General features: G+C 38.6%; 1 protein-coding gene across 1 annotated transcript in view; it reads left to right on the top strand.

Moving 5' to 3' along the window:
- The window catches only part of GHR (growth hormone receptor), a 292,818-nt gene extending 286,288 nt beyond the window's left edge, over positions 1 to 6,530 (top strand). The window contains exon 10 of the mRNA XM_073802086.1: positions 6,471 to 6,530. Coding sequence (XP_073658187.1) covers positions 6,471 to 6,509 — 39 coding nt within the window. The 3' untranslated portion in view covers positions 6,510 to 6,530. The remainder of the gene's footprint in view (positions 1 to 6,470) is intronic.
- Positions 6,531 to 18,008: the final 11,478 nt, after the last annotated feature.

The following is an 18,008-nucleotide window of genomic DNA, read 5'->3' on the forward strand; positions in this document are numbered from 1 at the left end:
AGCCTGTGCTCCACAACGGGAGAGCCCACAACAGTGAGAGGCCCATGTACCACAAAAAAAAATAAACAAGACCTAATGAAAGTTAATAGCTTTTGCACAGCAAAGGAAACCATAAAGAAGACAAAAAGCTAGCCCTCAGAATGGGAGAAACTATTTGCAAACAAAGCAATGGACAAAGGATTAATCTGCAAAATATACAAACAGCTCATGCAGCTCAATATTAAAAAACAAAAACCCAATCAAAACATGGGTGGAAGACCTAAATAGACATTAATCCAAAGAAGATATACAGATTGCCAACAAATACAGGAAAAGATGCTCAACAACACTAATCATTAGAGAAATGCAAATCAAAACCACAATGAGGTATCACCTCACATCAGTCAGAACGGCCATCATCAAAAAATTTACAAATAGTAAATGCTGGAGAGGGTGTGGAGAAAAGGGAACCCTCATACACTGCTGGTGGGAATGTAAATTGATACAGCCACTATGGAGAACAGTATGGAGGTTCTTAAAAAAACTAAAAATAAAACTACCATATGACCCAGCAATCCCATTACTGGGCATATACCCTGAGAAAACCATAATTCAAAAAGAGTCATGTTCCACAATGTTTATTGCAGCACGATTTACAATAGCCAGGACATGGAAGCAGCCTAAGTGTCATCGACAGATGAATGGATAAAGAAGATGTGGCACATATATACAATGGAATATTACTCAGCCATAAAGAGAAATGAAAATGAGTTATTTGTAGTGAAGTGGATGGACCTAGATTGTGTCATACAGGGTGAAGTAAGTCAGAAAGAGAAAAACAAATACTTTATGCTAACACATATATATGGAATCTAAAAAAAAAAAAAAAAAGGTTCTGAAGAACCTATGGGCAGGACAGGAATAAAGACATAGAGAATGGACTTGAGGACACGGGGAGGGAGAAGGGTAAGCTGGGACGAAGTGAGACAGTAACACTGACATATATACACTACCAAATGTAAAATAGATAGCCAGTGGGAAGCAGCTGCATAGCACAGGGAGATCAGCTCAGTGCTTTGCAACCACCTAGAGGGGTGGGAAAAGGAGGGTAGGAGGGAGACGCAAGAGGGAGGGGATATGGGGATATACATATGCATATAGCTGATTCACTTTGTTATACAGCAGAAACTAACACAACATTGGAAAGCAATTATACTCCAATAAAGATACTAAAAAAAAAAGTGACACATGCACCCCAATGTCATAGCAACACTATTTACAATAGCCAGGTCATGGAATGAATGCATAAAGAAGATGTGATACATATATACAATGGAATATTACTCAGCCATAAAAAGGAACGAAATTGGGTCATTTGTAGAGATGTGGATGGACCTAGAGACTGTCATACAGAGTGAAGTAAGTCAGAAAGAGAAAAACAAATATCGTATATTACCGCATACTTGTGGAATCTAGAAAAATTGTACAGATGAACTGGTTTGCAAGGCAGAAATAGAGACACAAATGTAGAGAAAAAATGTATGGACACTAAGGGAGGAAAGTGGGGGTGATAAATTGGGAGATTGGGACTAACATATATACACTAATATGTACAAAATAGTTAACTAATGAGAACCTGCTGTATAGCACAGGGAACTCCACTTCTCTGTACAGTAGAAACTAACACAATATTGTAAAACAACTATACCCCTAATCAAAAAAAAAAATGAAATGAAATAGAGACAAAGAAAACAACAGCAAAGATCAATGAGACTAAAAGCAGGTTCTTTGAAAAAGTAAACAAAATTGATGAACCTTTAGCCAGACTCATCAAGGAAAAAAAGGGAGAGGGCTCAAATCAATAAAATTAGAAATGAAAAAGGAGAAGTTACAATGGACACTACTGAAATACAAAGGATCATAAGAGACTACTACAAGCAAATATATGCCAATAAAATGTACAATGTAGAAGAAATGGACAAATTCTTATAATCTTTCAATAGTGAACCAGGAAGAAGTAGAAAATATGAACAATTACCAGTACTGAAATTGAATCAGTGATTTCAAAACTCCCAGCAAACAAAAGTTAAGGACCAGATGGCTTCACAGTTGAACTCTACCAAACATTTAGAGAAGAGTAAACACCTATCCTTCTGAAACCTTTCCAAAAATTTTCAGAGTAAAGAACCCTCCCAAACTCATTCTATGAGGCAACCATCACCCTGATACCAAAACCAGACAAAGATACCACAGAAAAAGAGAATTACAGGCCAATATCACTGGTGAACATAGACACAAAAATCCTCCACAAAATACTAGCAAACTAAATCTAACAATACATTAAAATGATCATACACCATGATCAAGTGGAATTTATCCCAGGGAGGCAAGGATTTTTCAATATCCCCAAATAAATCAGTGTGACACACCACATTAACAAGTGGACAAATATGACCATATGATCATTTCAGTAGATGCAGAGAAAGATTTTGACAAGATTCAACACCGATTTATGATAAAAACTCTCCATTAAGTGGGCATACCTCAACATAATAAAGGTCATGTATGACAGAATTACAGCTAAGATCATACTCAACTGTAAAAAGCTAAAAGCATTTTCTCTAAGATCAGGAACAAGCCAAGGATGTCCACCCTCATCACTGTTATTCAACATAATTTTGGATGTTCTAGACACAGCAGTCAGAGAAGAAAAAGAAATAAAACGAATCCAAATCGGAAAAGAAGTAAAACTGTCACTGTTTGTAGATGACATGATACTGTACATAGAAAATCCTAAAGATGCTACCAGAAAACTACTAGAACTCATCAGTGAATTCAGTGAAGTTGTAGGGTATGAAATTAATACACAAAAATCTGTTGCATTTCTATACACTAACAATGAAAGATCAGAAAGAGAAATTACAGAAACAATCCCATTTACCACTGCATCAAAAAGAATAAAATACCTAGGAATAAAACTACCTAAGGAGGCAAAAGACCTGTACTTCAAAAACTATTAGATGCTGATGAAAGAAACTGAACAGATGGAAAGATATACCATGTTCTTGGATTGGAAGAATCAATACTGTGAAAATGACTATATTACCCAAAGCAATCTACAGATTCAATGCAATCCCTAGCAAATTACCAATGGCATTTTCACAGAACTAGAACAAAAAATCATAAAATTTGTATGGAGACACAAAAGACCCTGAATAGCAAAAGCAATCTTGAGAAAGAAAAATGCAGCTGGAGGAAACAAGCTTCCTGAGTTCATGCTATATTACAAAGCTACAGTCATCAAAACAGTATGGTACTGGCACAAAAACAGAAATATAGATCAATAGGACAGGATAGAAAGACCAGAAATAAACCCACACACCTATGGCCTATTAATCTACAACAAAGAGGCAAGTCTCTTCAATAAATGGTGTGGGGAAAACCGGACAGCTACATGTAAAAGAATGAAATTAGAACATTCTCTAACACAGTACACATAAAATAAACTCAAAATTGATTAAAGACCTAAATGTAAGCCTGGATACTACAAAACCCTTAGAGGAAAACACAGGCAGAACACTCTTTGACATAAATCGCAACAATATCTTTTTCGATTTGTCTCCTACAGTTATGTAAATAAAAACAAAAATAAACAAATGGGACCTAATTAAACTCAAAATCTTTTGCACAGCAAAGGAAACTATAAACAAAATGAAAGGACAACCCATGGAATGGGAGAAACTATTTGCAAATGATGCAACTGACAAGGGATTATTCTCCAAAATGTACAAACAGCTCATGTGGCTCAATATCAAAACAAAAAACAAATAGCCCAATCAAAAAATGGGCAGAAGACCTAAATAGACATTTCTCCAAAGAAGACATACAGATGGCCAAGAGGCATATGAAAAGATTCTCAACATCACTAATTATTAGAGAAATGCAAATCAAAACTACAATGAGGTATCACCTCACACCAGAGAGAATGGCCATCATCAAAAAATCTACAAACAATAAATGCTGGAGAGGGTGTGGAGAAAAGGGAACCCTCCCACACTGTTGGTGGGAATGTAAATTGGTACAGCCACTATGGATAACAGTATGGAGGTTCCTTAAAAATTTAAAAATAGAGCTACCATATGATCCAGAAATCCCATTACTGAGCATATATCTGGAGAAAACCATGGTTCAAAGGGATGCATGCACCTCAGTGTTCATTGCAGCACTATTTACAATAGCCAAGACATGGAAGCAACCTAAATGTCCATCGACAGATGAGTAAAGAAGATGTGGTACATATATACAATGGAATATTACTTGGCCATAAAAAGGAATGAAATAATGCCATTTGCAGCAACATGGATGGGCCTAGAGATTATCATACTCAGTGAAGTAAGTCAGACAAAGACAAATATCATATGCTATCACTTATATGCAGAATCTTAAAAAAATGATACAAATGAACTTATTTACAAAACAGAAACAGATTCACAGACATAGAAAACAAACTTATGGTTACCAAAGGGGAAAGGTGGGGAGGGAGGGATAAATTGGGAGTTTGGGATTGATATATACACACTATTATATTTAAAAATGATAACCAACAAGAACATACCGTATAGCACAGGGAACTCTGCTCAATATTCTGTAATATCCTAAATGGGAAAAGAATTTGAAGAATAATATATATGTATATGTACAACTGAATCACTTTGCTGTACACCTGAAACTAACACAACATTGTAAATCAACTATAGTCCAATATAAAATAAAAATTAAAAAACAAAATTTCTCCACCTGCTGCCTTCTGCTCTTTGAGCAGCCATTATCTAAAAGAACCATGGGTGAAGCCTGAGGTTTTCCTACTTCCTTGTTTAGAAATATAGTTTGGAAAATCATGTCTCATTTGACCCTAAGATACTGGAACATATACTACCTTAACATTTACAAAACTAAAGGTCACATTTGAAGCACCAGATATTTTTTAGATGCTTCAAGGATCAGGAGTGAAGGGAAAGGCAGGACTCTTATTTCCATGGATCGGAAGAGCACGTTCCTTTCTATTTCAGAAGGTTAATGTCATGTTAATCTTCTGAAAGATTAATCAAGATGGCTACACATGTGTTCCTGTATTTTAAATTCTTAATGGTTCTATCAAAACATACTAATGCTGAAATCTAGTGTTATAATATTTTCATATTTACAGAGTTTTATAACAAAATACTAAATGTCTTTGCATGTTCCCTGTTTAGGGTAAGAAATGGGAAAAGGTAGAAGTTACTTGAATCCAAACTCTAGTTGGAATCCAATATAATACATCATTTGCCCAATCTCCTTGCTAGCTTAATATTTAAGGGCTGTGTGTAAAGGGCACAGCTTCTGAATAAGAATTTGACCTTTGGTTAAGCTCTGTTCCCTTGGAAATCAAAGAATATTATGTCAACTATGTTACACAAGTAAAATTGCTCATGGTTAAAATGACCTGACTGGTAAATTGCATCTGGGTAAGGAGAAACTCTAGATGCCGAGATAAACCATGCTTTGGACTTGAGCATGGTGACTCTGAGTACATCCCATATGGGGACACTAAAAGCTATGTCTTTGGAGTTGTAATAAGAGCTATTGGCTCCAGTGGAACAAAGAGCTTCCGAGCCTGGGAAAATCCTTTACCTGCCCAATATGAGTCCCCTGCCCTTGTACTTGAGCTGTCACTTGGCAGAGGAGAGGAAAGAAAACACTGGACAGCTATGTCAATGGTTGTGTATTCTGCTACATGGACTGTTGCTACAACTATGACTGTAAAACAGAAAGCCTGATACTGCCCTGTCTTACAGTCTCATCAGTAGACTGGGGCCAAGTGTGGTCCGTAGTCATCTGGGGAATGTTTACTTGAACTTAAGATCCCCTTGTGGAGGTATCAAGAGACATTTGCCACTCTTTGAATAGAGTTTGTGCTTTCCCATCTCTATGTTTTTGTTCCTGCCTCTTCCTCCACCTGAAAGCTCCCCCCTACCAACTCTGCCTGTCGAACTTTCCCTCATCCTTCGTGGCCCAGCTCAAACACTTCCTTCATGCAGCCCCCTTGATCTCCTCTAAGCCTGAGTGATCATTCCCTCCTCTGAACCACTTCTAATGGTGTTTATCACACTCTAGTTTTTAACTCACCTAACAACCTGCCTAGGATGGGTTTGCCAACAGGTATTCTGGGGCATACCTGTTTCCTGAAATGTTCTTAAATGAATGATTCTGTAGTCAATTTGGAAAACACTTCATACTACATTTCCCTCTGGGAAAGCCAGAGTACAAATTGACATTTTAAAGCTTCTACTGTTAAATCTATTTAAATTTAACACATTTTCCAATTTATTCAACAATGGAAAATATAATGGTAAAGGAGTACCCATCATTGGGTCTATTAACACTTGGGGAAAGCTGATCTAAGAAGAGTAACTAGAAAGCCTAGCACAAAATAAAGTTATAATAAATTTCAGGTAAATGTGAATCTGAACGACGCATCTTTGAGGCCATAAAACTTACTAAGAAATAAAAGGCTGCAGCTGCATGATTAAAATAACCACAGATCCTTCTCAACTCAGGTACGTTACCTTTTTTCCCCATATGAAATGACATTTTTCTAAGGTCTTGGGGGTCTTAGAGCATTTATTGTCTTCTCTGTGGCACTGACTTTCTATCTCCTTGCTGAAAAAGAAGACTGAATTTCCCCCCTTCAGCTGGAAGACTAGCTGAGGAGGATTAACACATGGAACTTACCAACAGTAACAAATTCTCAGTCTCACTCAGTACATTTAGTTTACTGTGAAATCTGTGTGTTACAACACTGAGTAATGCTTATATCACTCTTCATGAAGAGCATATTTTACTGGGAAGCTAAAGAATAATGTGTATATTATTACTTGAACAAAAATAATTCACTCCTTACTTTTATCTTCTGAGTTAAAAATAAATTAAAAATCACCCAGACGGGCGAAGAGAAGGAAGATGACGGAAGAGTAAGACGCGGAGATCACCTTCCTCCCCACAGATACACCAGAAATCCATCTACACGTGGAACAACTCCTACAGAACACCTACTGAAGGCTGGCAGAAGACCTCAGACCTCCCAAAAGGCAAGAACCCCCCCCCCCCCCCACGTACCTGGGTAGGGCAAAAGAAAAAAGAATAAACAGAGACAAAAGGATAGGGACGGGACCTGCACCAGTGGGAGGGAGCTGTGAAGGAGGAAAGGTTACCACACACTAGAAGCCCCTTCACGGGCGGAGACTGTGGGTGGTGGAGGGGGGGAATTTCGGACACGCGGAGGAGAGCGCAGCAACAGGGGTGCAGAGTGCAAAGCGGGGAGATTCCCGCAGAGAGGATCAGGGCCGACCGGCACTCACCAGGCCAAGAGGCTTGTCTGCTCACCCGCCGAGGCGGGCGGGCGTCGGAGTTGAGGCTCTGGCTTCGGTCGGAGCGCAGGGAGAGGACTGGGGTTGGCGGCGTGATCACAGCCTGCAGGGGGTTAGTGCGCCACGGCTAGCCGGGAGGGAGTCCGGGGAAAAGTCTGGACCTGCCGAAGAGGCAGGAGACTTTTTCTTCCCTCTGTTTCCTGGTGCGCGAGGAGAGGGGATTAAGAGCGCTGCTTAAAGGAGCTCCAGAGACGGGTGCGAGCCGCGGCTAAAAGCGCGGACCCCAGAGACGGGCATAAGACGCTAAGGCTGCTGCTGCCGCCACCAAGAAGCCTGTGTGCGAGCACAGGTCACTCTCCACAACCCCCTTCCAGGGAGCCTGTGCAGCCCGCCACTGCCAGGGTGCCGGGATCCAGGGACAACTCCCTCGGGGGAACGCACGGCGCGCCTCAGGCTGGTGCAACGTCACGCCGGCCTCTGCCGTCGCAGGCTCGCCCCGCATCCGTGCCCCTCCCTCCCCCCTGGCCTGAGTGAGCCACAGCCCCCGAATGAGTGGCTCCTTTAACCCCGTCCTGTCTGAGCGAAAGACAGACGCCCTCCGGCGACCTACACGCAGAGGCAGGGCCAAATCCAAAGCTGAGCCCCTGGGAGCTGTGAGAACAAAGAAGAGAAAGGGAAATCTCTCCCAGCAGCCTCAGAAGCAGTGGATTAAAGCTCCACAATCAACTTGATGTACCCTGCATCTGTGGAATACATGAATAGACAACGAATCATCCCAAATTGAGGAGGTGGACTTTGAGAGCAAGATTTATGATTTTTTCCCCTTTTCCTCTTTTTGTGAGTGTGTACGTGTATGCTTCTGTGTGAGATTTTGTCTGTATAGCTTTGCTTCCACCATTTGTCCTAGGGTTCTATCCGTCTGTTTTTTTTGTTTCAGTTTTTTTCTTTCTTAATAATTAATTTTAATAACACTTTTATTTTACTTTACCTCCTTTCTTTCTTTCTTTCTTTCTTTCCTTCCTTCCTTCCTTCCCTCCTTTAGACAACGAATCAACCCAAATTGAGGAGGTGGACTTTGAGAGCAAGATTTATGATTTTTTCCCCTTTTCCTTTTTTTGTGAGTGTGTATGTGTATGCGTCTGTGTGAGATTTTGTCTGTATAGCTTTGCTTCCACCATTTGTCCTAAGGTTCTATCCGTCCATTTTTTTGTTTTTTTTTAAATTTCTTTCTTAATAATGATATTTTAATAACTTTATTATATTTTACTCTTTTATTTTCCATTAGCTTCCTTCTTTCTTTCTTTTTTCCGTCCTTCCCTCCTTTCTCCCTTTCTTCCTTCCCCCCACCGTCCCTCCCTCCCTCCCTCCTTTCTTTCTTTCTCTCTTTCTACTTTTTCTCCCTTTTATTCTGAGCCGTGTAGAGGAAAGGCTCTTGATGCTGAAGCCAGGAGTCAGTGCTGTGCCTCTGGGGTGGGAGAGCCAACTTCAGGACACTGGCCCACAAGAGACCTCCTAGCTCCACATAATATCAAACAGCAAAAATCTCTCAGAGATCTCCATCTCAATACCAGCACCCAGCTTCACTCAACGACAAGCAAGCTACAGTGCTGGAAACCCTACGCCAAACAACTAGCAAAACAGGAACACAACTCCACCTGTTAGCAGAGAGGCTGTCTAAAATCATAATAAGTCCACAGACACCCCAGAACACACCACCAGATGTGGACCTGCCAACCAGAGAGACAAGATCCAGCCCCATCCACCAGAACACAGGCACCAGTCCCTTCCACCAGGAAGCCTACACAACCCACTGAACCAACCTTAGCCACTGGGGACAGACACCAAAAACAACGGGAACTACGAACCTGCAGCCTGCAAAAAGGAGACACCAAACACAGTAAGATAAGCAAAATGAGAAGACAGAAAAACACACCGCAGATGAAGGAGCAAGATAAAAACCCACCAGACCTAACAAATGAAGAGGAAATAGGCAGTCTACCTGAAAAAGAACTCAGAATAATGATAATAAAGATGATCCAAAATCCTGGAAATAGAGAAAAAGTAAGAAACATTTAACAAGGACCTAGAAGAACTAAAGATGAAACAAACAATGATGAACAACACAATAAATGAAATTAAAAATACTCTAGATGGGATCAATAGCAGAATAACTGAGACAGAAGAACGGATAAGTGACCTGGAAGATAAAATAGTGGAAATAACTACTGCAGAGCAGAATAAAGAAAAAAGAATGAAAAGAACTGAGGACAGTCTCAGAGACCTCTGGGACAACATTAAACGCACCAACATTGGAATTATAGGGGTGCCAGAAGAAGAAGAGAAAAAGAAAGGGACTGAGAAAATATTTGAAGAGATTATAGTTGAAAACTTCCCAAATATGGGAAAGGAAATAGTTAATCAAGTCCAGGAAGCACAGAGAGACCCAGGCATGATAAATCAAGGAGAAATACGCCAAGACACATATTAATCAAACTGTCAAAAATTAAATACAAAGAAAGCATATTAAAATCAGCAAGGGAAAAACAACAAATAACACAAAAGGGAATCCCCATAATGTTAACAGCTGATCTTTCAGCAGAAACTCTGCAAGCCAGAAGGGAGTGGCAGGACATATTTAAAGTAATGAAGGAGAAAAACCTGCAAACAAGATTAATCTACTCAACAAGGATCTCATTCAGATTTGATGGAGAAATTAAAATCTTTACAGACAAGCAAAAGTTGAGAGAGTTCAGCACCACCAAACCAGCTTTACAACAAATGCTAAAGGAACTTCTCTAGGCAAGAAACACAAGAGAAAGAAAAGACCTACAATAACAAACACAAAACAATTAAGAAAATGGGAATAGGAACATACATATCGATAATTACCTTAAATGTAAATGGACTAAACGCTCCCACCAAAAGACACAGATTGGCTGAATGGATACAAAAACAAGACCTATATATATGCTGTCTACAAGAGACCCACGTCAGACCTAGAGACACATACAGACTGAAAGTAAGGGGATGGAAGAAGATATTCCATGCAAATGGAAACCAAAAGAAAGCTGGAGTAGCAATTCTCATATCAGACAAAATAGACTTTAAAATAAAGACTATTACAAGAGACAAAGAAGGACACTACATAACGATCAAGGAATCGATCCAAGAAGAAGATATAACAATTGTAAATATTTATGCACCCAACATAGGAGCACCTCAATACAGAAGGCAAATACTAACAGCCATAAAAGGGGAAATCGACAGTAACACATTCATAGTAGGGGACTTTAACACCCCACTTTCACCAATGGACAGATCATCCAAAATGAAAATAAATAAGGAAACACAAGCTTTAAATGATATATTGAACAAGATGGACTTAATTGATATTTATAGGACACTCCATCCAAAAACAACAGAATACACATTTTCCTCAAGTGCTCATGGAACATTCTCCGGGATAGATCATATCTTGGGTCACAAATAAAGTGTTGGTAAATTTAAGAAAACTAAAATTGTATCAAGTATCTTTTCCAACCACAACGCTATGAGACTAGGTATCAATTACAGGAAAAGATCTGTAAAAAATACAAACTCATGGAGGCTAAACAATAAACTACTTAATAACGAAGTGATCACTGAACAAATCAAAGAGGAAATAAAAAAATACCTAGAAACAAATGACAGTGGAGACATGATGACCCAAAACCTATGGGATGCAGCAAAAGCAGTTCTAAGAGGGAAGTTTATAGCAATACAAGCCCACCTTAAGAAACAGGAAACATCTCAAATAAACAACCTAACTTTGCACCTAAAGCAATTACAGAAAGAAGTACAAAAAAGTTAGCAGAAGGAAAGAAATCAGATAGAAATAAATGAAAAAAAAATGAAGGACACGATAGCAAAGATCAATAAAACTAAAAGCTGATTTTTTGAGAAGATAAAACAGATAAACCATTAGCCAGACTCATCAAAAAAATAAAGGGAGAAGACGCAAATCAATAGAATTAGAAATGAAAAAGGAGAAGTAACAACTGACACTGCAGAAATACAAAGGATCATGAGAGATTACTACAAGCAACTCTATGCCAATAAAATGGACAACCTGGAAGAAATGGACAAATTCTTAGAAATGCACAAGCTGCCGAGACTGAATCAGGAAGAAATAGAAAATATGAACAGACCAATCACAAGTACTGACATTAAAACTGTGATTAAAAATCTTCCAACAAATAAACGCCCAGGACCAGATGGCTACATGGGCAAATTCTATCAAACATTTAGACAAGAGCAAACAGCTATCCTTCTCAAACTCTTCCAATATACAGCAGAGGGAGGAACACTCCCAAATTCATTCTACGAGGCCACCATCACCTTGATACCAAAACCAGACAAAGATGTCACAAAGAAAGAAAACTACAGGCCAATATCACTGATGAACATAGATGCAAAAATCCTCAACAAAATACTAGCAAACAGAATCCAACAGCACATTAAAAGGATCGTACACCATGATCAAGTGAGGTTTATTCCCGGAATGCAAGCATTCAATATACGCAAATCAATCAACGTGATAAACCATATTAACAAATTGAAGGAGAAAAACCATATGATCATCTCAATAGATGCAGAGAAAGCTTCTGACAAAATTCAACACGCATTTATGATAAAAACCCTGCAGAAAGTAGGCATAGAGGGAACTTTCCTCAACATAATAAAGGCCATATATGACAAACCCACAGCCAACATCATCCTCAATGGTGAAAAACTGAAAGCATTTCCACTAAGATCAGGAACAAGACAAGGTTGCCCACTCTCACCACTCTTATTCAGCATAGTTTTGGAAGTTTTAGCCACAGCAATCACAGAAGAAAAGGAAATAAAAGGAATCCAAATCGGAAAAGAAGAAGTAAAGCTGTCACTGTTTGTAGATGACATGATACTATACATAGAGAATCCTAAAGATGCTACCAGAAAACTACTAGAGCTAGTCAATGAATTTGGTAAAGTAACAGGATACAAAATTAATGCACAGAAATTTCTGGCATTCCTATACACTAATGATGAAAAATCTGGAAGTGAAATCAAGAACACACTCCCATTTACCACTGCAACAAAAAGAATAAAATATCTAGAAATAAACCTACCTAAGGAGACAAAAGACCTGTATGCAGAAAATAGTAAGACACTGATGAAAGAAATTAAAGATGATACAAATAGATGAAGAGATATACCATGTTCTTGGATTGGAAGAATCAATACTGTGAAAATGACTCTACTACCCAAAGCAATCTACAGATTCAATGCAATCCCTATCAAACTACCACTGGCATTTTTCACAGAACCAGAACAAAAAAATTCACAATTTGTATGGAAACACAAAAGACCCCGAATAGCCAAAGCAGTCTTGAGAATGAAAAACGCAGCTGGAGGAATCAGGCTCCCTGACTTCAGACTATAATACAAGGCTGCAGTAATCAAGACAGTATGGTACTGGCACAAAAAAAGAAAGATTGATCAATGGAACAGGATAGAAAGCCCAGATATAAACCCACACACATATCGTCACCTTATCTTTGATAAAGGAGGCAGGAATGTACCGTGGAGAAAGGACAGCCTCTTCAATAAGTGGTGCTGGGAAAACTGGACAAGTACATGTAAAAGTATGAGATTAGATCACTCCCTAACACCATACACAAAAATAAGCTCAAAATGGATTAAAGACCTAAATGTAAGGCCAGACACTATCAAACTCTTAGAGGAAAACATAGGCAGAACACTCTATGACATAAATCACAGCAAGATCCTTTTTGACCCACCTCCTAGAGAAATGGAAATAAAAACAAAAATAAACAAATGGGACCTAATGAAACTTCAAAGCTTTTGCACAGCAAAGGAAACCATAAACAAGACCAAAAGACAACCCTCAGAATGGGAGAAAATATTTGCAAATGAAGCAACTGACAAAGGATTGATCTCCAAAATATACAAGCAGCTCATGGGGCTCAGTATCAAAAAAACAAACAACCGAATCCAAAAATGGGCAGAAGACCTAAATAGACATTTCTCCAAAGAAGATATACAGACTGCCAACAAACACATGAAAGAATGCTCAACATCATTAATCATTAGAGAAATGCAAATCAAAACTACAATGAGATATCATCTCACACCAGTCAGAATGGCCATCATCAAAAAATCTAGAAACAATAAATGCTGGAGAGGGTGTGGAGAAAAGGGAACACTCTTGCACTGCTGGTGGGAATGTGAATTGGTACAGCCACTATGGAGAACAGTATGGAGGTTCCTTAAAAAACTACAAATAGAACTACCATATGACCCAGCAATCCCATTACTGGGTTATACCCTGAGAAAACCATAATTCAAAAAGAGTCATGTACCAAAATGTTCATTGCAGCTCTATTTACAATAGCCAGGACATGGAAGCAACCTAAGTGTCCATCATCAGATGAATGGATAAAGACGATGTTGCACATATATACAATGGAATATTACTCAGCCATAAAAAGAAACGAAATTGAGCTATTTGTAATGAGGTGGATAGACCTAGAGTCTGTCATACAGAGTGAAGTAAGTCAGAAAGAGAAAGACAAATACCGTATGCTAACACATATATATGGAATTTAAGATAAAAAATGTCATGAAGAACCTAGGGGTAAGACAGGAATAAAGACACAGACCTACTAGAGAATGGACTTGAGGATATGGGGAGGGGGAAGGGTGAGCTGTGACAAAGCGAGAGAGAGGCATGGACATATATACACTACCAAACGTAAGGTAGATAGCTAGTGGGAAGCAGCCGCATAGCACAGGGAGATCAGCTCTGTGCTTTGTGACCGCCTGGAGGAGTGGGATAGGGAGGATGTGAGGGAGAGAGACGCAAGAGGGAAGAGATATGGGAACATATGTATATGTATAACTGATTTACTTTGTTATAAAGCAGAAACTAACACACCATTGTAAAGCAATTATACCCCAATAAAGATGTTAAAAAAATAAAATAAATAAATAAAAATAAAAATCACCCAGACGGAACTTCAAGCATAATAGATTTTTCACATTAAGAGATGTTACCTGCATTTTCTGTAAGGATGAAATACTTTGTCAGGAAATTGTAATGCACTTTGGCTTTCCCAACAGATTTTGCAGAAGTTCAAAGTAGAAAGATTTTTATTATTAGTTTTCCTTTAGATGATACAATATGATAAAAATAATTTGCATAGTGTTTTAATTTTATGAAGTACTTTCATATGTATTATTTCATTTAAACATAAATCTGTAAGCAACTCAGACATTATTTTTAACATTTTACAGGCAAGAAAACCACGGCTCAGAAAATCTAAGAGTTTTTCCCAAAGTTAATTAATAAGTGTTGGAGCCAGGACAAAAGCATAGACCTTCTGACTAGTCCAGTATTCTAAAAACAGTGTAGGATGTAACATTCCTTGACAGGGTAAAAGCTTCTGATCTTATTCAGTGTGAAGAAATGGAAAAGTATTTTATAGTGTCCAACAATCCAAAGAATCACCTGCTAGAGATAAAAGTTTCTTTTTCCGATAAACATTTACTAGTACACCACCGCTTAACAACCAGTTCAGGGAGATGGGGGGCGGGGGGAGGAGCGAGTCCAGATTTGTAGTATTTGCAAATTTCTGTGGTGTAAATATTCCCAATGTAACTGATTTTAAGCCATCAGTGCTTCATCACTGAATACAGTCAGAAATATTGCACAATCACCTCTCATGAGATAGTTGAAACCAGCTCCAGCACACCACTGACTCTACATAACCTGATAATTCCATCTAATGGACATTTTTCATAAAGGATAGAATTTATTAAGCACTTATATGCCGGACACTTTTCTAAACACTTTACATACATGAACTTATTTTATCCTCACAACAATCCAATGATGTAAATTCTATTATTCCCAGCTTAGTGATGTGGAAACTGAGGAATATAGTTTATTAACCATGACAAAAGTCACAAAATTAATATTAGAGTCAGGATGCAAACACAAGAACTCCAACTCCAGAAAGGATCTAGAAAAATTAATAGAACTGCCATGGATCCAGTAGTGCCACTTCTGGAATTAAAAACAGGATCACAAAGAGATATGTGCACTCTCGTGTTCACTGCAACAGTATTCACTATAACCAAGATATGAAAACAACCCAAGTGCCCATTGATGGATGAATGGATAAAGAAAATGTGGGATAAAGAAACTGAGATACACCACAGGCTTGCACTAGATCTAGGACGAACACAACAGAGAAAGGGATACCACCTTGGGCTGTTGCTGAGCAGAACCATGGATGCCTACATAGGCAGTGCCTAGGTCCTCTGTGAACACATAGTCCACATTTCCTTCAGCAACCACCTCTACTGGGGCTGGGCATGCACTCAATGGTAATGGAGCCTGATCAAACCTGACCCTCAAGTTTTCTACTCCAACATCTGGAGAGCAGACCCCATCCCTGACAGGGCAGGGACAGACACAATGCAAAGAGAAAACCTTGCCTCACATCCTGCACAGGCTTTAAATCCACCAACACCAGTCAAAGGGATAACGGCCAGCACACTCTGAGGAACGATGTTGCTGGCATCCATACCAAAACCAGCCCTCACACCAAAAACATTGAATGCATGCAATCTACATAGGGATGGTACCACATAAAAACACCCCTTTAAGGCCACAGGAGGTAACTGCTTCTCCTAAATCCATAGAATCAAAGAAAGTTAAGTAACCTGAAAAGGCAGAGGAACTACTCCCAATTAAAAGGATAAGAGAAATCACCTGAAAGAATGAAACACACCTCACCACCCTACTACATCCTCAGTTCAAAAAAGGAGGTAATAGAAATGCTAAAGGAATTAAGAAAGATTATCAACAGAAATGCAGATTACTGTAACAAGGAACTAGAAAATATAAAGGTGAACCAATCAAATATAGATAATTCAACTGCCAAAATAAAAATCAATCTAGAAACAATGAATAGCAGACTAAATGACACAGAAGAATAAACAAGTGATCTGGAAGACAGAATAATGGAAATCACATAAATAGAACAGCAGACAGAAATACAAATGAAAAAACAAAATGAAGGCAACATATGAGATACATGCGGTAACATAAAGCATGCCAACCTATGCATGATAGGGGTTCCCAAAGGAGAGAAGAGAGAGAAGGGAATCTAAAATGTATTCGAAGAAGTTATGGATGAAAACTTCCCAAACCTAAACAAAGAAACAGATATCCAGGTACCTGAAGCACAGAGGGTCCCAAACAAGATGAACCCAAACAGACCAACATCAAGACATATAGTTAAAATGGCAAAAGTTAAAGAGGATTCTAAAGGCAGCAAGAGAAAAACAGAGAGTCAGTTACAAGAGGACTACCGTAAGGGTATCAGCTGATTTCTCTGCAGAACCTTTAGAGGCGAGAAGGGAGTGACATGATATATTCAAAGTCCTGAAAGGGAAAAATCTGTAGCCTAGGAGAGTCTACCCAGCAAGATTATCATTTAGAATAGAAGGAGAGATAAAGAATTTCTCAGACAAGCAAAAACCAAAAGAATTCAGCAAAATTAAAGCTACCCTAAAAGAAATATTGAAGGATCTTCTCTAAATAAAAAAAGAAGAATCTATAGGAAAAGGAAAATCACAATAGGAAAGGCGAATATAAAAAAGGATTGAAAATCACTTAAATAAACCAGTATATAGCAATAGAATAAAAAAACAAAAACATTTTATAAAAATGATGACTACAATTAACAGTAAAATGATAAGCATGAAGATGTAAAATAGGACATCAAAATCACGAGATGTGGGAGAGAGAAGTATAAAAATGTAGATCTTTTAGACTGTATTTGAACTTGTATGACTATCAGTTTAAAGCAAGTAGACATAGTTATGGGTCAACACACTTGAACTCCGTGGTACCCACAAATCAAAAACATACAATAGATTCAGAAAAGCCAAAAAGAAAGGAACTCAAGCATACTACAAAAGAAAATCAAACTATAAAAGAAAATTTTCAAACCACAAAGGGAAAAACAAAGAAGATATGAACAAAGAACTACAAAAACGACTGGAAAACAAAGTTTAAAATGGCAATAACCACATACCTATCAACAATTATTTTAAATGTCAATGGACTAAATGCTCCAATCAAAAGACATAGGGTGGCAGATTGGATAAAAAAAACAAGGACCTACAATATGCTGCCTAGAAGAGACTCAACTTCAGGGTGAAAGACACACAGAAAGTGAGGAGATGGAAAAATATTTCATGAAAATGGAAACAACAAGAAAGTGGGGGTAGCAATACTCATATCAGACAAAAAGACTTTAAAACAAACACTATAAAGAAGGACAGGGGCTTCCCTGGTGGCACAGTGGTTGAGAGTCTGCCTGCCGATGCAGGGGACACAGGTTTGCGCCCCGGTCCGGGAAGATCCCACATGCCACGCAGTGGCTAGGCCCATGAGCCATGGCCACTGAGTCTGTGCGTCCGGAGTCTGTGCTCCACAAAGGGAGAGCCACACAGTGAGAGGCCCATGTACCGCAAAAAAAAAAAAAAAAAAAAAAAAAGGACAAA

The sequence above is a fragment of the Tursiops truncatus genome, chromosome 3 (assembly GCF_011762595.2).
Source record: "Tursiops truncatus isolate mTurTru1 chromosome 3, mTurTru1.mat.Y, whole genome shotgun sequence".
NCBI classification, from domain to species: domain Eukaryota; kingdom Metazoa; phylum Chordata; class Mammalia; order Artiodactyla; family Delphinidae; genus Tursiops; species Tursiops truncatus.